Source organism: Crotalus tigris, unplaced genomic scaffold (assembly GCF_016545835.1).
Source record: "Crotalus tigris isolate CLP2741 ecotype Arizona unplaced genomic scaffold, ASM1654583v1 scf7180000017546.9332058, whole genome shotgun sequence".
Lineage (NCBI taxonomy): Eukaryota > Metazoa > Chordata > Lepidosauria > Squamata > Viperidae > Crotalus > Crotalus tigris.
Genome location: NW_024096465.1, coordinates 3,492,379 through 3,514,071, shown reverse-complemented (window position 1 = coordinate 3,514,071; position 21,693 = coordinate 3,492,379). Strand labels below are relative to the sequence as shown.

General features: G+C 38.2%; 3 protein-coding genes across 3 annotated transcripts in view; 2 read left to right on the top strand and 1 right to left on the bottom strand.

Annotated features, from left to right (window-relative positions):
• Nucleotides 1-1,509: 1,509 nt before the first annotated feature.
• RRS1 (ribosome biogenesis regulator 1 homolog) lies at nt 1,510-3,366 on the top strand. The gene has a single exon (XM_039335383.1). It carries the CDS (start codon nt 1,580-1,582, stop codon nt 2,660-2,662), a length of 1,083 nt encoding a protein of 360 aa, XP_039191317.1. The 5' UTR covers nt 1,510-1,579; the 3' UTR covers nt 2,663-3,366.
• A 3,480-nt stretch (nt 3,367-6,846) lies between these two features.
• ADHFE1 (alcohol dehydrogenase iron containing 1) lies at nt 6,847-21,687 on the top strand. The gene is given in 15 exon segments (XM_039335374.1): nt 6,847-6,925; nt 8,483-8,520; nt 12,454-12,497; nt 12,619-12,672; nt 14,160-14,314; nt 14,490-14,686; nt 15,252-15,329; nt 15,539-15,644; nt 16,482-16,562; nt 16,564-16,626; nt 17,466-17,564; nt 17,878-17,956; nt 18,449-18,545; nt 19,747-19,904; nt 21,161-21,687. Coding segments are annotated over 15 exon segments (1,392 nt in total). The 5' UTR covers nt 6,847-6,866; the 3' UTR covers nt 21,245-21,687.
• MYBL1 (MYB proto-oncogene like 1) overlaps nt 19,930-21,693 on the bottom strand; it is a 33,107-nt gene continuing 31,343 nt past the window's right edge. The window contains exon 19 of the transcript XR_005555753.1: nt 19,930-20,665. The gene's annotated coding sequence lies outside the window, so the exon portion shown is untranslated. The remainder of the gene's footprint in view (nt 20,666-21,693) is intronic.

The window sequence follows — 21,693 nt, the reverse complement described above, 5'->3', positions numbered from 1 at the left end:
GAATGAAATACTAGAAATATCACCAAGATCACTTGAAACAGAGCATTTAAATCTATGATATATTTATTTTTTTAAATTTTGTAAATTTGGAGGGGGTTGTTAAAAACACAAAACTGTTTCAAATTTCATCTGGACAATGTTTTCAAATGTACTTATCTATTAATCTGCATGCTTTTCTGTGGGTATAGCTTCTGGACAAAGTACAAAATCTAAAGAGTTGTCAGAATTTTAACATAATACTTACTCCAGTTTATGTATTTATTACACAGAATACAATCATATAAATGTACTTTCTAAATTTTAAATAACGATTTTATTTTTGGAGAAAAAACATCTTATAGTATCCAATATCTTAAATTCAAATTCAGTTACAAATTCTCCAAATTCCATGAATTTGTCTCTTGAGGCATGATAGAAGTTCCAAAAACATATTACAAATTAGAGGAAACAGACAATAATCTTGTTGAGTTCTACCTCCATTTTGATTATCAGTGAAGAAAACTCATCCTGTGAGGTTTTTTTGTTTTTTTTTTTTACATTTTTATGAATTTTTTAATTACTAGAATTCACTTTCTGAGCAGTTCTTGCATCTGGTCGCTTTAAACCTATTATCAGAATACACTTTCTTGCTTCTGTTATCAGAATCCAAATTCTTGCTTCTATTTACTTCAAAGAAAAAGAAACATCAATGGCAATCTTTGTTAGTGAAAATATTGCCTAAAGAGGCCTCTTTCTCTTGCTCCCATCAGGTAATTGCATGAGCTGAAGGATTAATATTCTGTAGGAACACTAAACATGCAAGATTTAAGTACACCATTAGGAGATTTGAAAGGAGAAGTTAGGGACAGAAAACTTATGTAGTTATTAGGAATCGAAAACAACTTCATGGCACATAATCAATTAATGTAATGGACAGGATCCTTACCAGCCTTTAAAATTACAGTGAAAAAGTCTTCATAGGTATGAAGCCAGTGGGGCCTTATATTTGTAAGATGATCAAAATTGTTCTGAAAGTGTTTTCTACTTCAAATGTATGTACCATTCCTCATCTGTTCTAGGAACCTTTCTGTATCATGGTATCAATACTATTACAGATGTTAAGGGTGCAACAAAATTCCAACATTCCTGAAAACTGTATTATGTTCAGACAACTCCAAACATCCTGCAAGCTGTTAATATAACACAGCATAGTGAATATGTAGTGTACAAAATGAATCATTTCAGCCCTTTTTTTAGGTTTTGTCATTCTATTCAAAAATTACCAGGGCGACTAACATACAATAAATCCCTCCTTATATCTGGAACTACGAGAACCAATGAAAGAACGAGAGGCCCTTCTTTTAGCTATCTTCCCTAGCAACGGAGGACTATATCCCCCCAGGATTCCATACACCGACACTCAACGAAACTATTGTCAGTCGAGAGCCTGGCTTCCAATAGTTGTTAATACAACGACCCCGCGGAAGACACAACCGGAACTTATGTAGCTTCGCTCCGGAAGTAGTCTGCTTGACCCTTTCTAGGAGCCGGTGTAGGAAAAGGAGAGTGCCTTTTCGCCACGTGCGAAGTGCTCGTGGGTATGGCTACCTTTCTTGTGGAGGATTTGCTGGCGCGCGCCGAAGAGCGCGAGGCGGAGACCCAGCGCAGCGTGGCGGTGCATAAGGAGCTGGAGTTGGAGTTCGACGTGGGTAACTTACTGGCGGTGGATAAAAATCCGGCTCCGCGCGCTCTTGCGCGAGTCTCCTCGGAGCGCGAGGCTCTCCTCCGCGCTTTGGCCCGGGATAACACTCAGTTGCTGGTGGGCCAGCTGTGGGCGCTGCCGACAGAGCGGGTGGAAGGGGGCGCGGGGCCAGTGGTGGCCCGCCTGCCTGAACCCTCAACGCGCTTACCCAGGGAAAAGCCGCTGCCCAAACCTCGACCGCTCACAAAATGGGAGCAGTTCGCACGCCTCAAGGGCATTCGCCCGACGCGCAAGAAGCGTGGCACATTGGTCTGGGACGAAGCCGCCAAAGAGTGGCGGCGGCGCTGGGGTTACCGCCGAGCTGGCGAAGATCCCTCCCGCGACTGGCTCTTGGAAGTGCCGGACTCGGCCGACCCGATGGAGGACCAGTTCGCCAAGCGGCGCCAGGAGAAGCGGGAGCGGGTGGCGCGCAACGAGCTCAATCGCTTGCGGAACCTGGCGCGCGCTCACCGAGGCCGGATGGCGGCCGACCTGCACCCGACGGGCCACCAAAACCGGGCCGAGATGGGCCGCGTCTCCGCTCTCGCCCGCGTCTCCACCGCCTCCCGCGGCCGCTTCCAGCCTCGCCTTCCCAAGGAGCCCGCCGTCGCGCAGACTAACACAGCCCGCGGAAAGAAGCGTAGCTTCCAGCCACTGCTGGGAGACCTTGAAGGGGAGAAGAAGCGGCATCTGGAGTTAGCCCGCAGCCTGAGTAGCAAGAAGCCGCTCCTGGACCTGACCCGTGCGGTCAACAAGCAGCTCCGCGAAGAGGAAGCCGAAGCTGCCAGAGGCAAAGGCAAAAAACGCGACCAGCGGGGCAAGAGAGCTCAACGACAGAAGCAGAGGTCCGGAAACGCCAGGAACAAGAGAAGCACAGGAGCTGGGCGCAGAGGGAATCAGGGGGGATCTGGAAGCATCAACAGCAAAAGGAAAAGAAAATGAACTTTCATTGCGTGGGGTTACATTGCTATCCCAGCTGAATAGCAGTCTGAAGCAGTTTATTTTACATAAGGCTGCAACACTGTGGATTTGCTAAGTTAAATATTATTCTAACTTAACATTGGCCTTTAACCCCAAAAGAACTTTGTGGGACTTGACTAAAGAGTGTATAAAGACATTAGCAATAAAAAATAGTATGTAAAATTACCTTTGAATGAGTCTACTCACTTGAAGAAATGTGATATTAGATGTACAATTCAGACAATGCCTTTACTATGAATTGGAATGACTTCAAAGAATAAGACTTCAAAGGAGTTGAAGTAGAAGGACTTGTTTTGATTATAATAAAGTCCTAATATGCCTCGTTTCTTTTAAATGAGAATTGAAATGGATACCTCTCAGGAGATGAACTGCAGTGTTATTTTTCTGTATTCCTTTTGCATGTATCTGAATTACAGTATATCAATTGTCAGCCAGGATGAAGGCAAATCACTAGAAGAATATTGTGTTTACTTCATGGTAACTGACTTTTATATGCGTTAACATCTCAACGCATACAAAATGTCAAATTTGTCTCATCAAAATACCATGTTCATCATTTTGACACTATGAATCCAGATATCAAAAAAATTGCAGATTCCATATCAGGGTATGTGTATGTACTTGCCCACTACAGCAAGATTGAAGACATTAAAAAAAAAACAATCTATGGTTTTCTTATGTAAGTTGTTTTTCTGCTGCTCTTGGAACAGGGAGTCATAGAATCTTAAATTTAATCATCACCATGGTAACTTCTTCCCAACAAGCCAACTTTATTAAAAACATGTATATGCTTTATATGTTAAAAATCCTAAAGTGATTTACAGGAATATAAAATCCATTAAAAACAAATGTTAGATGGAGTCCATGGTTGGGAAAGGTGAGCATAATTTTTATGTTTTTAAAAGATGGACTAAATGCATAATAGGACTTAGTATATCACAGAAGGCCTGTCTCTATATTACCATAATCTACAATTAAGATTAGACTTGGTTAATTTTATTTTAAAACGAATTAGATGTGTGTGTGTGTGTGTGGTAAGAAATTCTATTCAGTGCTCTAGCCCAGCTCCCAAACTTTTGCAGCTTTGCAGACTGGGGGGGAGGGAGGGAGGAGAGGGGATAGTTCCAAGCAAGTGGCAAACAAGCATGGATGCATACATCTCCATTTATGTGAGTGGTCAACAAGCACACCTACAGTTCATGCACTACTTGCACAAGTGAGAATTCAAGTGAAACATGGGTAACAAATACAGATATTTAAACTATTCATAGCCACTTTTATACTTTGAAATAAAATATTCTTTGAGCTTTAAAAACCACATTTTGCAAATTAATCTTGAGGTTTTTGATGACCAGAGCCTAAGGATTTTTTTAAAAAAAAAATTAAATCTACAAAGTCATCAATACTAGTTGTACCACTTCATTGACATTAATATCGATTTATGTTTCTCATTAAACATGAATCTAAAATTGGTTGTATATTTAAATACCAGTATTTAAAAAAATGACAGATTGTCTCTGTGAACATAAAAATATGCTACTTTATATACAACTTTCCTTGGAGGGTGGGACCTGATTTTATTAGAATAATACATTGTGTATGAAAAAGTGTTAGTTGTATGGAATTAAGAATGGTGTGTGCTATTTTTTAAGAAATCTAGATTTTTTTTTAATCCCACCTTTTTTATATATGTTACTGTCAATGTGTGAAATTAGACATTGTATAGAATGGCTAGGAAATCTATACAATTCTAAAAATAGGGCATCAAAATATGAAAGCCTTAATATTTTATATATTTTCTAAGGCATTCTATGCAATACCAAAAGCCAAAGCAGCAAAGTATAGAATATTCCTGCTAAAATGCCATTCTAGCCTTCCTTGTTGCAACAAGTATTGGTCTTTTTCTGTTTTTTTTTTTCAGCAAGAAAGTCCTGTACTTTATTTTGCATTTCTTTTTTCATTTTCATATGTGTCTTTTCAATAAAGGGTTAGGATTAGCTAACCCACAGGTCGGCAACCTGTAGCTCTGGAGCTGCATGCAGCTCTCCTGTGGCTCTCCTGTGGCTCCTCTGCCATTTGCAGAGAGAGACAGACAGAGGTACTTACGCTGTCTCGCGCTCTCTCTCTCTCTCTCTCTGTGTGTGTGTTTGTGTATTGGAGTGCAATAAAGAGGGTGGGGCAACTAAGGCAGTTACAGGCAATCAGGAAGAGTGGCCCTGTCACGTGAGCAATGAGCAAGTAGTTAGATCGGCAAGGAGATAAAAAGAACTTCCCCACCCCCTGAGCCTCACTGAGGACGCTGGCAGAGGACTAGCGAAAGCAAAGTTGTTTTTAACTTTGTATATAACTTTCTATTGTTTTAAATATTGTTTTAACAATAAACAACTAGGTTATACTCTTCCCGGCGAACACCGACAAGCTGAAAAGCTTTTTGGGCGGGGCTCCTCCCTTTGCTGCGTCTCTGCAGGAAGCAGGAAGGGCAGGAGAAAGCTAGCTAGCCCAGCTATGCTGACTCAGGAATTCTGGGAGTTGAAGTCCATGAGTCATAAAAGAGCCAAGATTGCCTACCCTTGAGCTTGTTGGAGAACAGCTTAAAGCCAGCTTGCCAGGTGAGTAGAAGATCAGAGAGAGGGGGGGGAGATAAAGAGATAGAAAGAAAGGGAGAGAGGAAAGAAAGAGAAAAAGTGGGGGAAGAAGACTGGCAGACCAAGGACAGAAAGAGAGAGGGAGGGAGGGAGGGAGAGAGAGAGAGATCCTTTTAACATCTAAAATGAAGGTAACACTGCATATATCCTTTTTTACCTTCATATACATATACATATACACATACGTATTATATATATGTAAGGTAAAAGATATGTGCAATGTTATCTTCATTTTAGATGTCAAAAGGGTTTTGCAGCTCTCAGTGCTTTGTTTTCGGTGGGAAACGGGTCCAAGTGGCTCTTTGAGTGTTTTGGGTTGCCTGCCCCTGGCCTAACCCTAACCCTTTTCATGACTCTGCCTAAATAGTTCTTGCCAATATGAATGATACCTAGGTATTATACAATGCCTAGGGAAGGTGTATAGCAGTGGGTCTCAATCTGGGGGTCCACAATGTCATCATGGGGGGTCTGCGAAGGCTTGAAGAACTGTCATGATTTAAATCTTGAGTTAAGTCTTGTGGGGTCTGGCCATGGTCCATGGCCACAAAAGGTGTCTGGTGAAGAAAAGGTCGAGAGCCATTGGTATTTAGCATATTAAAATAACAGACATTTCACACTTTGCCTAAAAAGTTATGCATTCTATAGATTTCCTAGGCATTCTATAAAATGTCAGCTTTCCACACATTGCAAATAATTTATATAACTCAAGACAGCAAACATACCTGCAAAATTAAGGTTACCAATAGCTTTTCTCATTTCTGTATATATAAGGAAATTGGTGTTTATAAAACTAACCTTCGTGTCCGTTATTTATTTTATTTATATTCCACTTTTTTAACCAAAGAGTATATGCACAATATATTTAAGTACAGTAAATAAGTTCAACTCAAAAGTGCTTACTATTACTGTAGAGATGCTAAAAACATTACAAATCCCAAATAAGGGGCTATACAATTAGCAGTCCAATTTTCTGGCCCTATAATATCCCCACATGTGAATCAACCCCTTCTATGTATAGGCACATTTTTTTTTTGCATGAGCAAAGAAGCAGCCTATACCTCCAAAGAACACAAGATTTTGTTAACAGCATTCACACCAATGCTTAACCATGGTTTATGCAATCCAATTTTGCTGGGGTTACACAGCACAATGAACCATAAGCTAAACCATCAGCTGAGATAAGAAAATAGTTTATATATGGCTGGCTAGTTTGTGATTTAGTATGTGTCCTGGTACTGTAACGCACTCAGCGTCAGTTAAGATATTAAAGCGGACCCAGCACCTGTGGGAAAACGCTAGATGAAAAGGGTTAGATATCCACCAACTCGGTCTAAAGTTTTAGTGTCCAACAGTCTGAAAAAGATGAACGCATCGCTATACTGTTCCGGACTTCGGTCCCAAACCCATTCCGCTTCTCAGCCCATCATAGAAACAGCCATTTCTTCCTTTCTCTTTACTCAATTTGTCCTAACTTCGCTTTCCCGTCGTCCCTTGCTATCCCAAGCAGAGCTGCAGAAGTCATGGCAGGAGGAGGGCGTGAGAAGGTGGCTCGTTTGCTGAAACAGCTGCACCTGGCAGCGTGAGTGTTTGTGCCTTAGTTTCTTGCTTCTTATGGGAGCGTCTGGCAAAAGCAGCTTGGTTTACTTTCCACTTAATTTGAATGAGACTTGAAGCTTCGTTTGGGAGTGTCTGGCAAAAGCAGATTGGTTTACTTTGCAAGAAATTTGAATCAGACTTGGAAGCTTCGTTTCTTTACGGCGTTAAGAAAAACAAAACCGCAGCGAACCTTCCTTATAAGAAAAGACTTAAGAATTCTACAGGTCCTAAAGCCAAGTTCGGGGATAATTATCTTTGGAAGCTGATACCTTAATTTACTCATTTCCATCTAGCGTCCTGCTAAGAGAGAGACAGGCAGAATGCTAGTCTCCGTTTCAGAAAGTTATTTGTTCAAGCACAGAAATGGACTTTGGTTTATATGTAACATTTTATTTTTGAAGTAAATACAAAAAAAAGAAAAGAAAATTAAAAAAAAGAAATGGACTTCGGTGCATAGTGAAACTGAGCAGCAACGCGTAGAAAAGCTGTAATTTACAAATAAAAAAGCTGTAATTTACAAATGGAAACAAAACTTATTTAAAATTATTCACGTACTGAATGTGTAGCTGCCCTCTGCAGCATATGCACTCTGAACAGAATTGCAATATTTGGGGGGGGATACAATATTGAACTATAAAATACAGTAATTAAAATGCCATACTAACATTTTTTCACTGAAGAAAAATGAAACCAATTAGTAATTATTCAGTATCAAGATATTTTCTTATGTAATTTTTCTTTTTTAAAAATTTAAATAAAACAACTCATGTAAATATCTCTATTGGAGGAGAGCAATGCATTTTTAATAAGAACTGAATGATATTACTTCAAAAATGTGCAGGTATAAATGGACTAGAGAAAGTAGGTGGAAAATGTTGACATGAGAGACAGCCATATTTATTGAATCCTGTTTTTTTAGGTTGATACAAAATAATTGACTATGAATTAATGTTTGTTGTATAAAATGTTTAAATTGCCTCAGTTTTAAAAGATTTTAGGTAGTGCACAGGTCCAGAAGCAACAAGCCTCTGCAAAATAATAAACACATAAGAATTCAGTAATTGAATAAGTAGCTTTAAATTATATGCACCACTGCTTGTAAATAAGTTCCATAGGAGCCAATGAAACTGTTCTACAAACATGGTTAGGAGGGCTAGGCAAAATGAACATGAACCCTACTCTTAGCCTTAGAATGGTGTGCTCAGAAAGGTTCTTTAAAGTCTTAATAACTTGTTGATCCTATGACTAATTTAGAAAATAAAAGGTAAAATATAGCAAAGATAAACTGCCATTAATAGAAGTAATAAGTAAAATCTTACATTGAAAATGAATGTAAATTGCCTCAGTTTAAGCCCTGTTTATATTTACATTCAGATTAGATTGTGATATTATAGTTATTGACATTTCAATAAAAAGTCATTGCCACTAGGTGGCAGGATGTGCTTGTGAATTAAAGCTATCAATTATTTCTATATACAAAGTTGATATTTCCTTTCAATACTTCGTTACAGTAATCATTCTCCTTTTTTCTTTTCAATAGATGCACGTGTCCAGCTCATTCTCACACTTACAGTCAAGGTGAACTGTTATTTTGTGTGTGTATCTATGTCAGTACATTAATTATTCCCTGTTTCAAGTTCTACAAATATTAAATGACTATTATGTACAGTAATTATTTTACCAAGTAAACCAGGTCAGTATATTTTTCAAGAGTTAAAATCTAAGGATTGACTGACAACACATTGTCAGCAAATTGTCGTGCTGTGTCTGGTGCTGCATTAGAATCTTTACGTTTGGGGGATAATGCTTGTCTAGGAAGGCCTGGCCTTATTGGGAGAGAGTGCTTTTCGTTCCACACGGTCAGTTACCTAGATGAGTTGCACAGTGTCTAAGTTTAGAGGAGGTGCAGGTTGAAATCTTAGAATATGTGCTTTTTTGAGTCAAAACTGAAGAAACAAACCCTCCTGATTGGACATTCATACAATGAAATATATGTAGGATGTACTATTTCCTCAAATGCTGTTATTTTTTAAATTATATATTAAAATACTATGTTTTTATACATAATAATGCTATGCATAATAATTATACAGGTAGTCCTCATTTAATGACCACAATTAGGACTGACAATTCAATCACTAAGTGATGTTGTTAAGTGAAACATGTTATTGTGCCGGACTTACAATAGTGAATCAACCACAGCTGTTAAGTGAAATATCATATTACAATGACTTGTGGTCTTACTGCCAGCTTCTCCACTGACTTTGCTTGTTGAAAGTCAGCTATGAAGCTGATCACCTGACCCGGGGGGGGGGACACTGTGATGGTCATAAATGTGTGCCAGTTGCAAAGCACTTGAATTGCAATCATGTAACAGTGGGGATACTGCAATGGTGACAAGTTTGAGCACTAGTCATAAAGTTACTTTTTCAGTAGCATCATAATTTTAAACAGTTACTACATAAGTAGGACAGTCATTAACCAAGGATTACCTATATTTTTCATTATCAGCTTAGCTTAAATATCAGAAGAAATTGCTGGCTAGAATAGGGAGTTAAAGAAAAAAAATCAGAGTTATAGAACAAAGAAGAAAAAAAACCCCAACCCAATTACTCCATTGCAAAGTTCCACATTCTAAAGTTTTGTTAAGAGTCATCTCTAATGGTTTAACTCTGTAATCCATCTAGAACATTTTGCTTCTTGGGCAGGTTAGAAGCATGAGGGAAGGTAGGCTTAATTTTATACTTTGATTGCAGCTGAATTGCTAATTCATCAACTCTATGATTCTAGGAAAATAAACTCTGGACATCCTGAGAAAAAAATAGACTCACTTATTACATTTGTGGGGGGAGGGGAGGGCAGCAATTTGGCTGTGTTCTTATAGTCATCTTTGAATCGGTGAATAGTTGAGTAGCACCCAATCCTATGGCAGTGGTGGATGTTAGAAAATGTGGGATCAATCAGTATATAAATGAAATCATTCAGATCCACATATAAGCTTCCTAAAGGAAGAGCAACATATATATATTACAATAATTCTTGTTTGATTCATGTATTGTTGAATTAAATAATTTGTTTAATTGCAAAATTTCTATACAGCTTCTACTTAAAACGAAGCAGGTTACAATTAAAACAATCAGTTCAAACAATAAGAGTAATTGAAGCTGGTCAGTTACAAAGCAAAACTTGCTGATCATTTATTTTGTTTTTATTTATTTAATTATTTCCTGCCTTTATTGTTATTTATAAATAACAAGGTAGTGAACATGCTTCATATACCTTCCTCCTCCTATTTTCCCCACAACAACACTGTGAGGTGGGTTGGGTTGAGAGAATATGGGTATGTTATTTTGCTTTTGCTCTTCCTACCACTTTGCATAATTTAATGAAAAAGCATTCTATACAAATTTCAAAAAATAAATATTAAACCAGAGTAATAAATGAGATGATAAAAGAGTGCTTTATTGCGACTCTTCTTCAGAAACATTTTATGTTTCAAAAATACACATTTTCTAAGACCAATAAAGTCTTTAACAAAAGCTTAGCTCTACCAGATAATATAATATCAGGATTTCTATTATATCATACAAAGAAAATAGTGGAAGTGGCTTGGACATGTTGTTGGGATGTCAAATTAATCATAGAAACTATTGCAGATTCAGACATTAGAGCAGACATGTCAAACACCAGGCCCGGGGGCTGGATGCAGCCCACGAAGCCATCCTGGAAACAGTGAGGGAACGGCCCCCTCTCCCTTGGCCCTGGCCCAGGTCGGCCAGGAGCCAGTGTACAATTTTGTGGTGGCCATCTATGCTGAAACGCATTCAGTCTTAGCTCCACAAGGCCATCTAGAAACACTGAGGAACCAGCCCCTGCTGTGTCGTCCCCGCCCCCTGGGTGCATGCTGGGGAGGTGTCACCCTTTGTGAGGAATGAAGAAATGGACCATGCCTTGGCACTTGCCCCAGTTCCACCCCCTTCTGCCAGAGACCCTCAGATCTGTCCCACTCCTGCCCAGGCCCTTACAGGCCTCCTTGATGCGAACAATGTAGAGCTGGCAATGCCCACCCAGTAGGCTACACCCACTCCATTCACGCCCACCCAGTAGGCCGCACCCACCCTGGCCACACCCATCCGGCCCCCCGAGGGCAACTACAATGCTGATGTGGCCCTCAATGAAATTGAGTTTGACACCCCTGCATTAGAGTAAGCCAACCGTGAGCAGGACTGATGAGAGCATAACAAGCAACCCAAAGACAACAGGCCTAAGTGCAGATAGAGAAAACAGAAATGTTTCTATATTAATTATTGAAGTTATCCCTTCACTGTACCCCAAGGCTTATTAATAGGCTTATTATCATGGCTCAACTGCTTGGCCATAAATTCAGAAACTAAATATTGAATGCAGCTTCCAAATAGAAGTGGTTTGGTTTGACTGGGCAAGGGAACCAATGTCTCACTTTTTGTATAGGAGAGGGTGGATAGATGGGTGGATTTCTTACTTTGTGTGCTGCATTCTGGAAAAAATTATGGCCAGATTGGCTCTAGACTTAGCTAGAAAGCAAAATTATTATAAAGGTGGTTATTATAAAGGTGAGTATGATTTCTATCAATGGGTCTACTCTAAATGTAGCTAGATCCAGAAATAATGACATATTTGGAAGGGAAGTGCAAATATGGAAGAGAAAGGGGGAGAAAAACTAATCCATTATTTGAAACATAGTATACCCCAATACAGTGTTAAGCCAATATTAAGCCTGTTTAATATTGACATAGTTTAGAGGCAGGGGGATTTGTGTATGATGTTCTATTAGTGCCCCCCAATACACATTTAGAATGCCCAAGCTAAGCTAATACCATGGACATTAATGTGCCTGCTTACATTTCCTTTGTGCCTTCCAGGTTCCCTGACTTACCTGATCTTTGTGAAGATTCTTTTAAATTTAAATTAAATTAAATGGGAAGATGGCAGACTACAAAGTGTTAGTCTTAGGCCCAGAGGTGTTATTAAAATTAAAAATAGTACCTAAAAAGTTGAATCCCTGGAGTATTAGAATATCAGAAAATAAATTTCAAAAGGTAGTAGAGCAGTGGTTCTCAACCTGTGGGTCGGGACCCCATTTGGGGTCGAACGACCATTTCACGGGGGTCGCCAAACAAGGCTGTCCGCCATTTTTCCCCCCTTTTCTTTGGCCACACCCCTGGCACCCGGTGATGTATAAGTGGTTGGGGGTCACCACAACATGGGGAACTGTATTATGGGGTCGCGGCATTAGAAAGGTTGAGAACCACTGTAGTAGAGAGTCATCATGCCATGGTGGAAATGCCTTTATGATGGCTGTTATATGTCTTTTCAGTTTCCATGACAGGGATGGTATTTTATAGATTTGCCTCCATCTCAGGTGGAATTCTTAAAACATTATAGAACCCCAAATGCAATACCTATTCCAGTAGATTTTCTGTGGTTTTCCATAAACTAAACAGCAAGCTAACTCCACTGTTTTCATTCCAGGTACTAAAGACATTGCTTTGAGGAAAACAGACTATGCCTTTGAGGTAAAGACAGTAAACAAACTGCTACTTGTTGAAAGGAACATTTCCATTTTAAAAAGTAACTTTTGTGTGTATACTTTCATAAATTATTTTTACTGAAATATATTTTTTTTTACTTTTTCAGATGGCTGTTTCCAATATCCGATATGGAGAGGGAGTTACTAAAGAAGTGGGAATGGTATAGTATAGTCCAGGGGTAGGCAACCTTGGCTCTTTTATGACTCATGGACTTCAACACCCAGAATTCCTGAGCCAGCCATGCTGGCTCAGGAATTCTGGGAGTTGAAGTCCATGAGTCATAAAAGAGCCAAGATTGCCTACCCATGGTATAGTCTCTAATATTTCAAGAAAGTGATTATTTAATTCTTTTAGAAAAGGAGGAAGAATTTCACATGCATTATATCTATATCACATAAAACAGAATTCTAAAATATCTTTTTGGCTAGGTCAGCTAAGGATTGCAAGATCTGAAATCGAATAAATATGGAGATACTCTGGGAAAGGTTCCTTTGGGTTTTTGCAACATTGCAGTCAAGGAATTAATTATTATACTCAGATAAATCAGTATCTATACTAAGGGTAATCTCAGTTTTCTGAGTACTAATCCTGCATTGCATAGCTAAAATAATTAAATGTATGGACAAAAGAAAACTGTCCATAAGCTGTAAAACTACTATAAATATTGTGCTTCCCTAAAAGTAAGGCCTACCCCTAGCTTGATTTTTGGGAGTGGGCCTAATATAAGCCCTACCCTAAAAAGCCCTAGTTTTGGGGCGAGGCACACACTTAAAAATCAAGCTAGGGCAGGGCTAGGGGTGTGGATCTGTCCCGCGCATCCCGCACCCACTTACCTTGCATCTCTTCACCAGTTCACTTCTTCTGAGGCTTCTTCTGTAACCAGGCCTATTTTCTCAGTCACAGACCTTTCCAGAAGGCCTGTGCGGCCAAAACCGAGCTATGGATTTAAATCCATAGCTCAGTTCTGCAAGACCCCTGCAGCCAAGGACCAAGCTATGGATTGAATCCATAGCTCGGTACTCGGCTGCACAGGCCTTCCAGAAAGAAGAAGTGGATCTGCTGGACTCCCAAAAATAAGACCTAGTGCCTCTTTTGAAGGTAAAAAAAAATAAGATCTGGTCTTATTTTTGGGGAAACACGGTACTCAATAGATACTAAATATTATGAGGAAATAAAGTTGAAAAGGGTAAATTGTGAAAAATAAGTATTTGTAATCTAAGCAATAGTTTTCAGTTTTGAACTATTTTGATTTATATCCAGTTTCTCAACCCAGCTGATAAAGACTAGATTTTTCAGTAACACAGCTTCCTCAACTGGTGCCCTCCAAGATGCATTGGGACTATATTCCCAAGAATTCCCAACCAATATAAGAAATTTCTGAGGTTGTAATCCCAGCACAACTGGAAGGCATCCAGTTGGAAAAGATGATACAATAGATATATTTTAAGACTATATTAATCTGTTAATTAATCTTCCCATTTCAGAAATCCATATAAAGATCAAAGTTAGTGAGAGATAATTTGAGAGTCCTACAATGAGCAGCCAACTACCAATTTGAATATTTAGCATTTTATGATGAAAGGCCATTTCAGATTTGTCTCTCCTCCCCCCTTTACTTTGTTTTAACTACATTTTCATTTACTATAGGATTTGCAGAATTGGGGTGCTAAAAAAGTTTGTATAATGACAGATAAGAATCTTTGTCAGCTTCCTCCCATGACAGCAGTGTTGGATTCTCTGACAGTCAATGGTATAAGCTTCCAAATCTATGATAATGTAAGAGTGGAGCCCACAGACGAAAGGTATTTATTCTTTCCTATGTTTGTGCAGCCTACAGGAATAATTAGACAGAGATGGAGAAGTTGTACACTCTAGATATTACTATGACTCCTAGCCTAGGGGGGAGGGGTTAAACACATTATGATACTTTATAAATTGTGAGTTGAATAAGTGTAAAATATTTTTTTTCATTTCAAGTTTCCTAGATGCCATTGAGTTTGCCAAAAGGGGGGAGTTTGATTCCTATGTTGCCGTAGGCGGAGGTTCAGTCATAGATACTTGTAAAGCTGCTGATCTCTATGCATCAAGTCCAAAATCAGATTTCTTAGATTACGTCAATGCTCCTATTGGAAAAAGCAAGCCTGTTACAGTCCACCTCAAACCTCTGATAGCAGGTAAGGAAAACCTGGACTGGGGGGTTGATTGTAAAACAATAGAGCTTGTGTGTTAGGTTTAAGTTCTCATATCATTACTTTATTTGGTTTTGTAAACTGTATCTGATTCTCTGGGCTATTTGGGGAAATCACACCAAGGAAATACTCACATAGCTAGAGAACCTTTCTAACGATAACAGATACTTTTCATTACAATAGGCTACTCTGCTGTAGGGTTTACTCTCACTCTCCCCTAGTTTTCACTGTTTTTTCCCCATAATGATTCTACATAATGGTATTATATTGCTCCTAAGGCAGATGCTGGGATATAATATAACAGCTGACAACCTTTTATAGGCTATTTGATAATTCACCATGAATTGGTTGGTTTTACTGATGAGTAAATAACTTTTATCATATATGTGCTATTGAATTCTAGATGTAGCAGCTACAGCTTTTGGGATAATATAGTCATAAACCAACAGTACCTGAGGGCAGCACACTCCCCACCACTGATGTACATTATTGTGTGTGTAATGATGTGCAGCTGAATGAACTATTAAATTTAATTTGCTTTTTTTCAAAGTTCCTACAACAGCTGGAACTGGGAGTGAAACCACTGGAGTTGCTATTTTTGATTACAAAGAACTAAAAGTAAAAACTGGTAAGGGTTGTACATATGCATATATTTTTATTTAATAATACCTCTTGGCTTAAAAAAAATTCTGAAATTTTATTTAAATCTCAGTAATATTCTTAATTACTTAAAAGTGTCAAATACTTTGCATAGTCTAAATCATTTTAACCATTATTGCAAAGTCTATTTAGAAAGCTCTCATTTCTAGATATACATATATATATTTCTATATTTAGGCATTGCATCTAGATCCATTAAGCCTTCTTTGGGTATTATTGACCCATTACACACTCTCCATATGCCAGAGCGGGTGGCAGCTAATAGTGGGTTTGATGTGCTTTGGTAAGTATATTTTATACAACTTTTTAATTATATATTACATAACTTCACAATTTAGGACCATATTGTAATGAAACTATATGTGGGAATGACCTTGGGAAACATGAGCAAAATATATAGCCTAGGAAATGGTCTGATAAGAGGTAACTCAGGTAGGGGGAAAGCATGGGAAGCATTTTAGAAGAGAAGCAAAACAGAGTTTCAGTGAAACAGGTTGGCTGACTCTTGGGTATAGTTTGTACATCCAACAGGTTGTGGTGTTGAGGCTCTCAAATGGAATCATGAAGTGTATTGCTTTTGCCTTACATACAAGCAAAATAGTCATATTTAGTTGGGAATGAGGTCTAGTTTTTGCCTCATTAACTACAGTTCGAGCTCTAGTTCTCTGTTTTTCCATGCATATAGACAGAAGTCTGAGGACAAAAAGGTGGAATAAGTAGTCTGTTTGACCCCATCAGAACAAGACCTAGTTATCTTTTATTAAATTATACTGTACTTCAATTTCTTTTGTTTAAATTGACAATAATGAGTTATGAGGGAATATTTTTGTCCTGAAGAGTCATAAAAGAAGCTTTAGGAAAACATCCATTCTTTCCTAACCAAATCCTCTATGTAGTTTATTGGTAGCTCAGTACGATATATGACTTCTGTGGTATTTGGGGAAAAGTTGCATTAAGTCTAAGTATGAAGATAGGTTACCTTTTACCATTTGAAAAAGGTCAGGAACAGTCACTGATCCTCTGCTTTCCCAATAATATTGATTTGCAAATCCTTATAGAAGACAACACATACATTCAAGTTCTTATGTATTTCTCCCCACTTCCCCATTCAACCTGCCAGCCATGCTCTTGAATCCTACACTGCTCTTCCCTACAACCAGCGCAGCCCTTGTCCTTCAAATCCAGTGAACCGACCAGCTTATCAACCCCATCAGTGATGTCTGGGCTGTGCATGCATTACGGATTGTTTCTAAATACTTAAAGAGGTACAGATCTTCGAATGACCTTTTATCCTTGTATGGATTCTTAAGTCCTATAATATTCTTCACCAGTAGTGAATAATGACAAAGAGAATTAATAATAAGCAGGCTACTTCCTGAAATAAGTTTATAAAGAACAAATAAAACAGTTTGCAGTAATATGGTGCTGTCTGGATATGTTAGATTACAGATCCCATTGTTCCCAGCCAAATTTTTGAGGATTGTGCAGCACATCAAATTACTGAAAGACTGGCTGTTACAAAGCCTAACTAAGCAAATCTGACATATCACAAAAGTTGGATACCCACAGTCCTCCTTACTAAGCAAGAACACAAAGCTTTCATGATATTAACTCAGAACAAATGCAATGCATCACACTCTTGATCAAAATAATTTGAGTTTCTTCTCCAACATACACATTTTGAATATAGATAGTGGTAGTTGTAATATCCTTTCTTCAGGGAACAAGGAATGTAAATAACCTTCCTTTCCACTCATCAAGGATTGCTCAAAAAGTTCCATCAATATTTGTAGGTAGATGAAGAAGCACCCTCAGTTCACTGGATCTTTTATCCATTTTCTGATAAAATGCGTACCCGGGAAGCTATTTCTGTAGATTAAATAAGTTGTTTGGATAGTCTGCTGCTGTCCGTTCCTACTTGCAGAGCATTTCCCATCAGAAGCTATGGTACCTGACAGTGCTACAACCATCACATCCTCATTTCTACATAGCAAAGCTAGTGATGGAGTTTATTATCTATGAAAAAATAAAGTTAATACTACAAGAACTCTTCTACATATGAATATATCTGCTTCCTTGAATAAAATATTGTTATTATGGGCAGAGCCATAAAGAATCCAGAAGATCAAGAAGCAAGATTTAACATGCATCTGGCAAGTGCTTTCGCTGGCATGGGGTTTGGAAATGCTGGTGTACATCTTTGGTAAGTTAAGCACATCACTTTTATTTGCACTAACATAACAAATGCTTGGCAAAAATCGAAAGGCTTCAAAATAAACAACATAGGGAAATTCATTTGGGTTTTGATTATATCACCATTATTAAAAATCCTTTTGCACAACTGAAATGAAAACAAACTTTGGCTGAGAAGACTGGGAGGTGAGGCATTGACAGATATGTTTTCTGAACCTTTTTCTGGACAATTACCTTATTATTAACTTGTATCTGTCCAAATTGTTTACAGGATTTCTTTATTCCATAATTTGGTACTAATTAAGGTTCTTTGTTCTCTCCAGCCATGGCATGTCTTATCCAATTTCCGGTTTGGTGAAGAATTATAAAGCAAAGGATTATAACGTGGATCATTCTTTGGTGGTAACAATTCAATATAGCCATTAGTCCTTTGTCTATAACAGCGGTTCTCAACCTATGGGTCGCGACCCCATTTTGAGTTGATCGACCATTTCACGGTCGCCAAGCAAGGCTGTCCGCCATTTTTTTCCCTTTTCCGGCGGGTGCCTTACCTCCCTTGGGCTGGGCCAGCTGGTGGCCCAGCCGGTGGTCGGCCTGCTCCATCTCTGCCGCTTGCCAGCTACGCCTCGGCTGGCGCAGGGGGCGGCACCACGCATGCGCAGCGCTCCCGGGCAGGGAAAGTCCTCAACTTACAACCAGTTGGGTAGTCCTCGACTTACGACCAGTTTAGTCCTCGACTTATGACCGGTTGGGGGTCGCGGCATTAAAAAGGTTGAGAACCACTGGTCTATAATGATATAAATTTATTACTATCATTTTTCAGTGAATTCTGTTGATGATTATCAGTAATATAAGTTGCCTAAATAAAACGTGCTGTGCTTTGCTTTCCTTCAGCCACATGGTCTTTCAGTCATCCTCACCTCTCCAGCAGTGTTTACCTTCACAGCACCAATGTGTCCAGAGCGCCACTTGGAGGCTGCCCAAATCATGGGTATGAGTCTCTTGATAAAAGTCATAATTTTAAAAAAAAAAATCTGTCAGAGAAGATGGAGACAATGTTTGCCCTTCCTGGCAATTTGACTTTGGAAATTGCCTAGGAAATGAAAATGGTGTTCTCATTTAATCTGAGGATACCGGAACAGATATAAGGAAGGGCATTAATATTGCTCCTGGTAACAGAAATTAGCCTGATCAATGTTGATGTTATGTAAAGACATTCCATTTCTTTTGATTGCAATGCCTTAAGAATGTCTGAAGAGGATGGCTGGGTCAGATCAATGGCTCATTTCATCCAGCCTAGAAAATCAGGTACCGTATATTCCAGAAGAACACAAGTAAGATAGGAAGAGAATAGCCCACTTCCCTTGTGCTCCTTAATGTTCCCCAAGCTTTTAAAATATGTTGTCTGTATAAATCTATGTTGCATGTTACATTGCAGTGTTAATAGCTCAACCTCTATGGATATGTTTAATTCACTTTTAAAATTCAACTTCATGCTGGCCACACATTTCCTGATAGCATTGAATTTATAATTTAATTGTATGCTACTCTTTCAGAAAGTTTAGTGTGAGTAAAGGACAGGAGACACAAGCTTCCATCATGCTTTGTATCAGCACTGAGCGTGACTTAGCTTGCTTTGGTAAAGAAAAATAAGACATGAAAGAATATAGGTCAAAGAAGCAAGGGGAAAAGATATTAATTTGAGAATATTGACAGAAGGTAGATTTAAATTAAATTAGTTAGAATTAAATTCTCTAAAGTTACAGAACAAAACCACAATGGAATGCTGAATGTGGCCTTCTTCTAAACAAGACTTCAGCAGCCATCCCTGATCACCTGTCTGGTTGCCATTACCTCCAGCTAGCGTACCTGATTCAGAATGAAAATTCTAAATATCTGGAAACTTTAACTTGGGTTGGGCAGCTTCCAAATAATAGATCTTATTAAATGCAAAAATGGCAAAGAAACTATTTTTCACGGCAGCTAAGTTATCTCTCATTTTGTTCCCCACTTTAGCTCAGACTATATTTTTTTAAACCACTTTAATTGAAAGTGATTTCATGAACTTTAAGTTGGTATTGTTCTTAGAGAAATAACTTAGTGTGTAGAGATACATGTCGATGAGGTATTCAATGTTATAATAAGTTACAACACTATTTCTTTACAGACTTGATGTTTCTTTTTTATTTTAGGAGCTAACATCAGTAATGCCAAGATGAAGGATGCTGGGCTTATTTTGGCAGACACTCTCCGGAAATTTTTATTTGATCTCAGTGTTGATGATGGCTTAGCTGCCCTGGGTTATTCAAAAATGGATATTCCTGCTTTAGTCAAAGGCACTCTGCCTCAGGTAGAACAGATTGCAAGATCTGTTTCTTTGAAAATAACCACCAGATCTTAATTGGTCCATGCTGGCTCTAGGAATATTTTTTGTTTCTTCTAGTAGCACTTTATAAACAACAAGTTATTATAGGGCTTTTTTTTTGCACAGATGTTCTCTCTCAATAAGAGTAAAAAGGAAAAAAAGTAAACATTTGCTTATCCAGGGACATTTAATGATAATCTTATTCTCAGAAAATGGCTGTCTTATTGCAACATTTGATAACAAACAACTGTGTATATATATATATATATGTATGAGTTAAATGAAGTTATGAGGGAAAAGACATGAAGCTATTACTGATTCTTTCAGGGTCACAAATGGGAAATCTATAGGCCATGATGGTTGATCATAGCGGTGTATCTTGGGATATTGAGTGCTATAAGTCACCAACATCTGAAGGGCCTCAAATTCCCTAAACCTATTAGCTTCAGTATAAGGTTTTTTGTTGTTATTTTTGCTGTGTCCATTACATCCAGTTCTGACAATCAGAGTGAGCATTAAATTTTGCTAGTATGAGGCAAAGTTTTCCTTAGGAGACACGCGAGATATTTTCCTTAGGACACCTGATATATTTTTCTATGTCACATATATTTTATGTCATAACTTACTTTTGAAACTTTCCAGAGTCTCAGAACAATTCACAACATAGTCCGTATATCCACTGAACATTCATAGCTGTTACATAGCTCTTTAGATCCAATATAGGTGGCTGTTTGTTCAACACATGGCTAAAAAAAGAACAGTAATATAACTGTTGAACTGTAGACATCGATCAGAATCTAATATTCAAAAAGAGCATTCTATACATATATTTATATGTTTAGTAACAGCGACAAGCATTATGAGAAATTGAATGAAACAATGCCCCAAATCATCATCTCCTCTCCAATAGTCTCTTTTTCTCCATCTTTTGCATTATCTGCCATGATGTCATAATGGGCTTGCTAATAACACAGAATCCTGGCTTGTCTATTTACTCGAAAGTAAACTCCACTTAATTAAAAAGGTCTTTATTCTAAAAGAAATAAGATTGCAGCCTTAGTACTGAAATACCAATATCATGTATTATAAAATTACTGAATGTATATTAGTAGGATTACTGCCCGAGGCAGATTGTCTAATGAAGTTTTCATTGTGCCAGATCTTATCTGTGATGTGTATTCTACCTAGCCATTGATTTTGCTTAGAACTTTACAGAATGTACTGTCTTTTTCTTCTTATAGGAAAGAGTGACTAAATTATCCCCTCGCCCTCAAACAGAAGAAGAGCTGTCAGCCCTGTTTGAAGCATCTATGAAATTATATTAATTTGTTTGTTTTGCTTTTTTAACTTTAAGCAGTGTTTTCTCATTTCAAGGGATGGATCACAACTCAAAATATTATATGGAGGTTATATGTTAATGTTATTACCTATTAAGAGCTGTCACATTCATGTTTATTTTTACACTGACATGATTATAATTGGAGATATTCACTAGTGATCACTGGAACTAATTATTGATAGTTTTATCCAGTGCTTTTTTTCTAAAACAAAAGTGCCGGAACTCACAAACGTCATACAATCCGCCTTGCCTACCTACAAGGTTCCATCCAAAAAAGGTGCCGGAACTCCGTTCTGGGAGTTTTATGAGAAAAAAAGCCCTGGTTTTATCTAATGAGAACAATACAGTAAAGAATTTTCTAGTTTGTCATTTCATTATCTCTACTGGGTCAAGCAGGGATACAAGAATAAAACTTTTATAAGTTCAAAATATCTT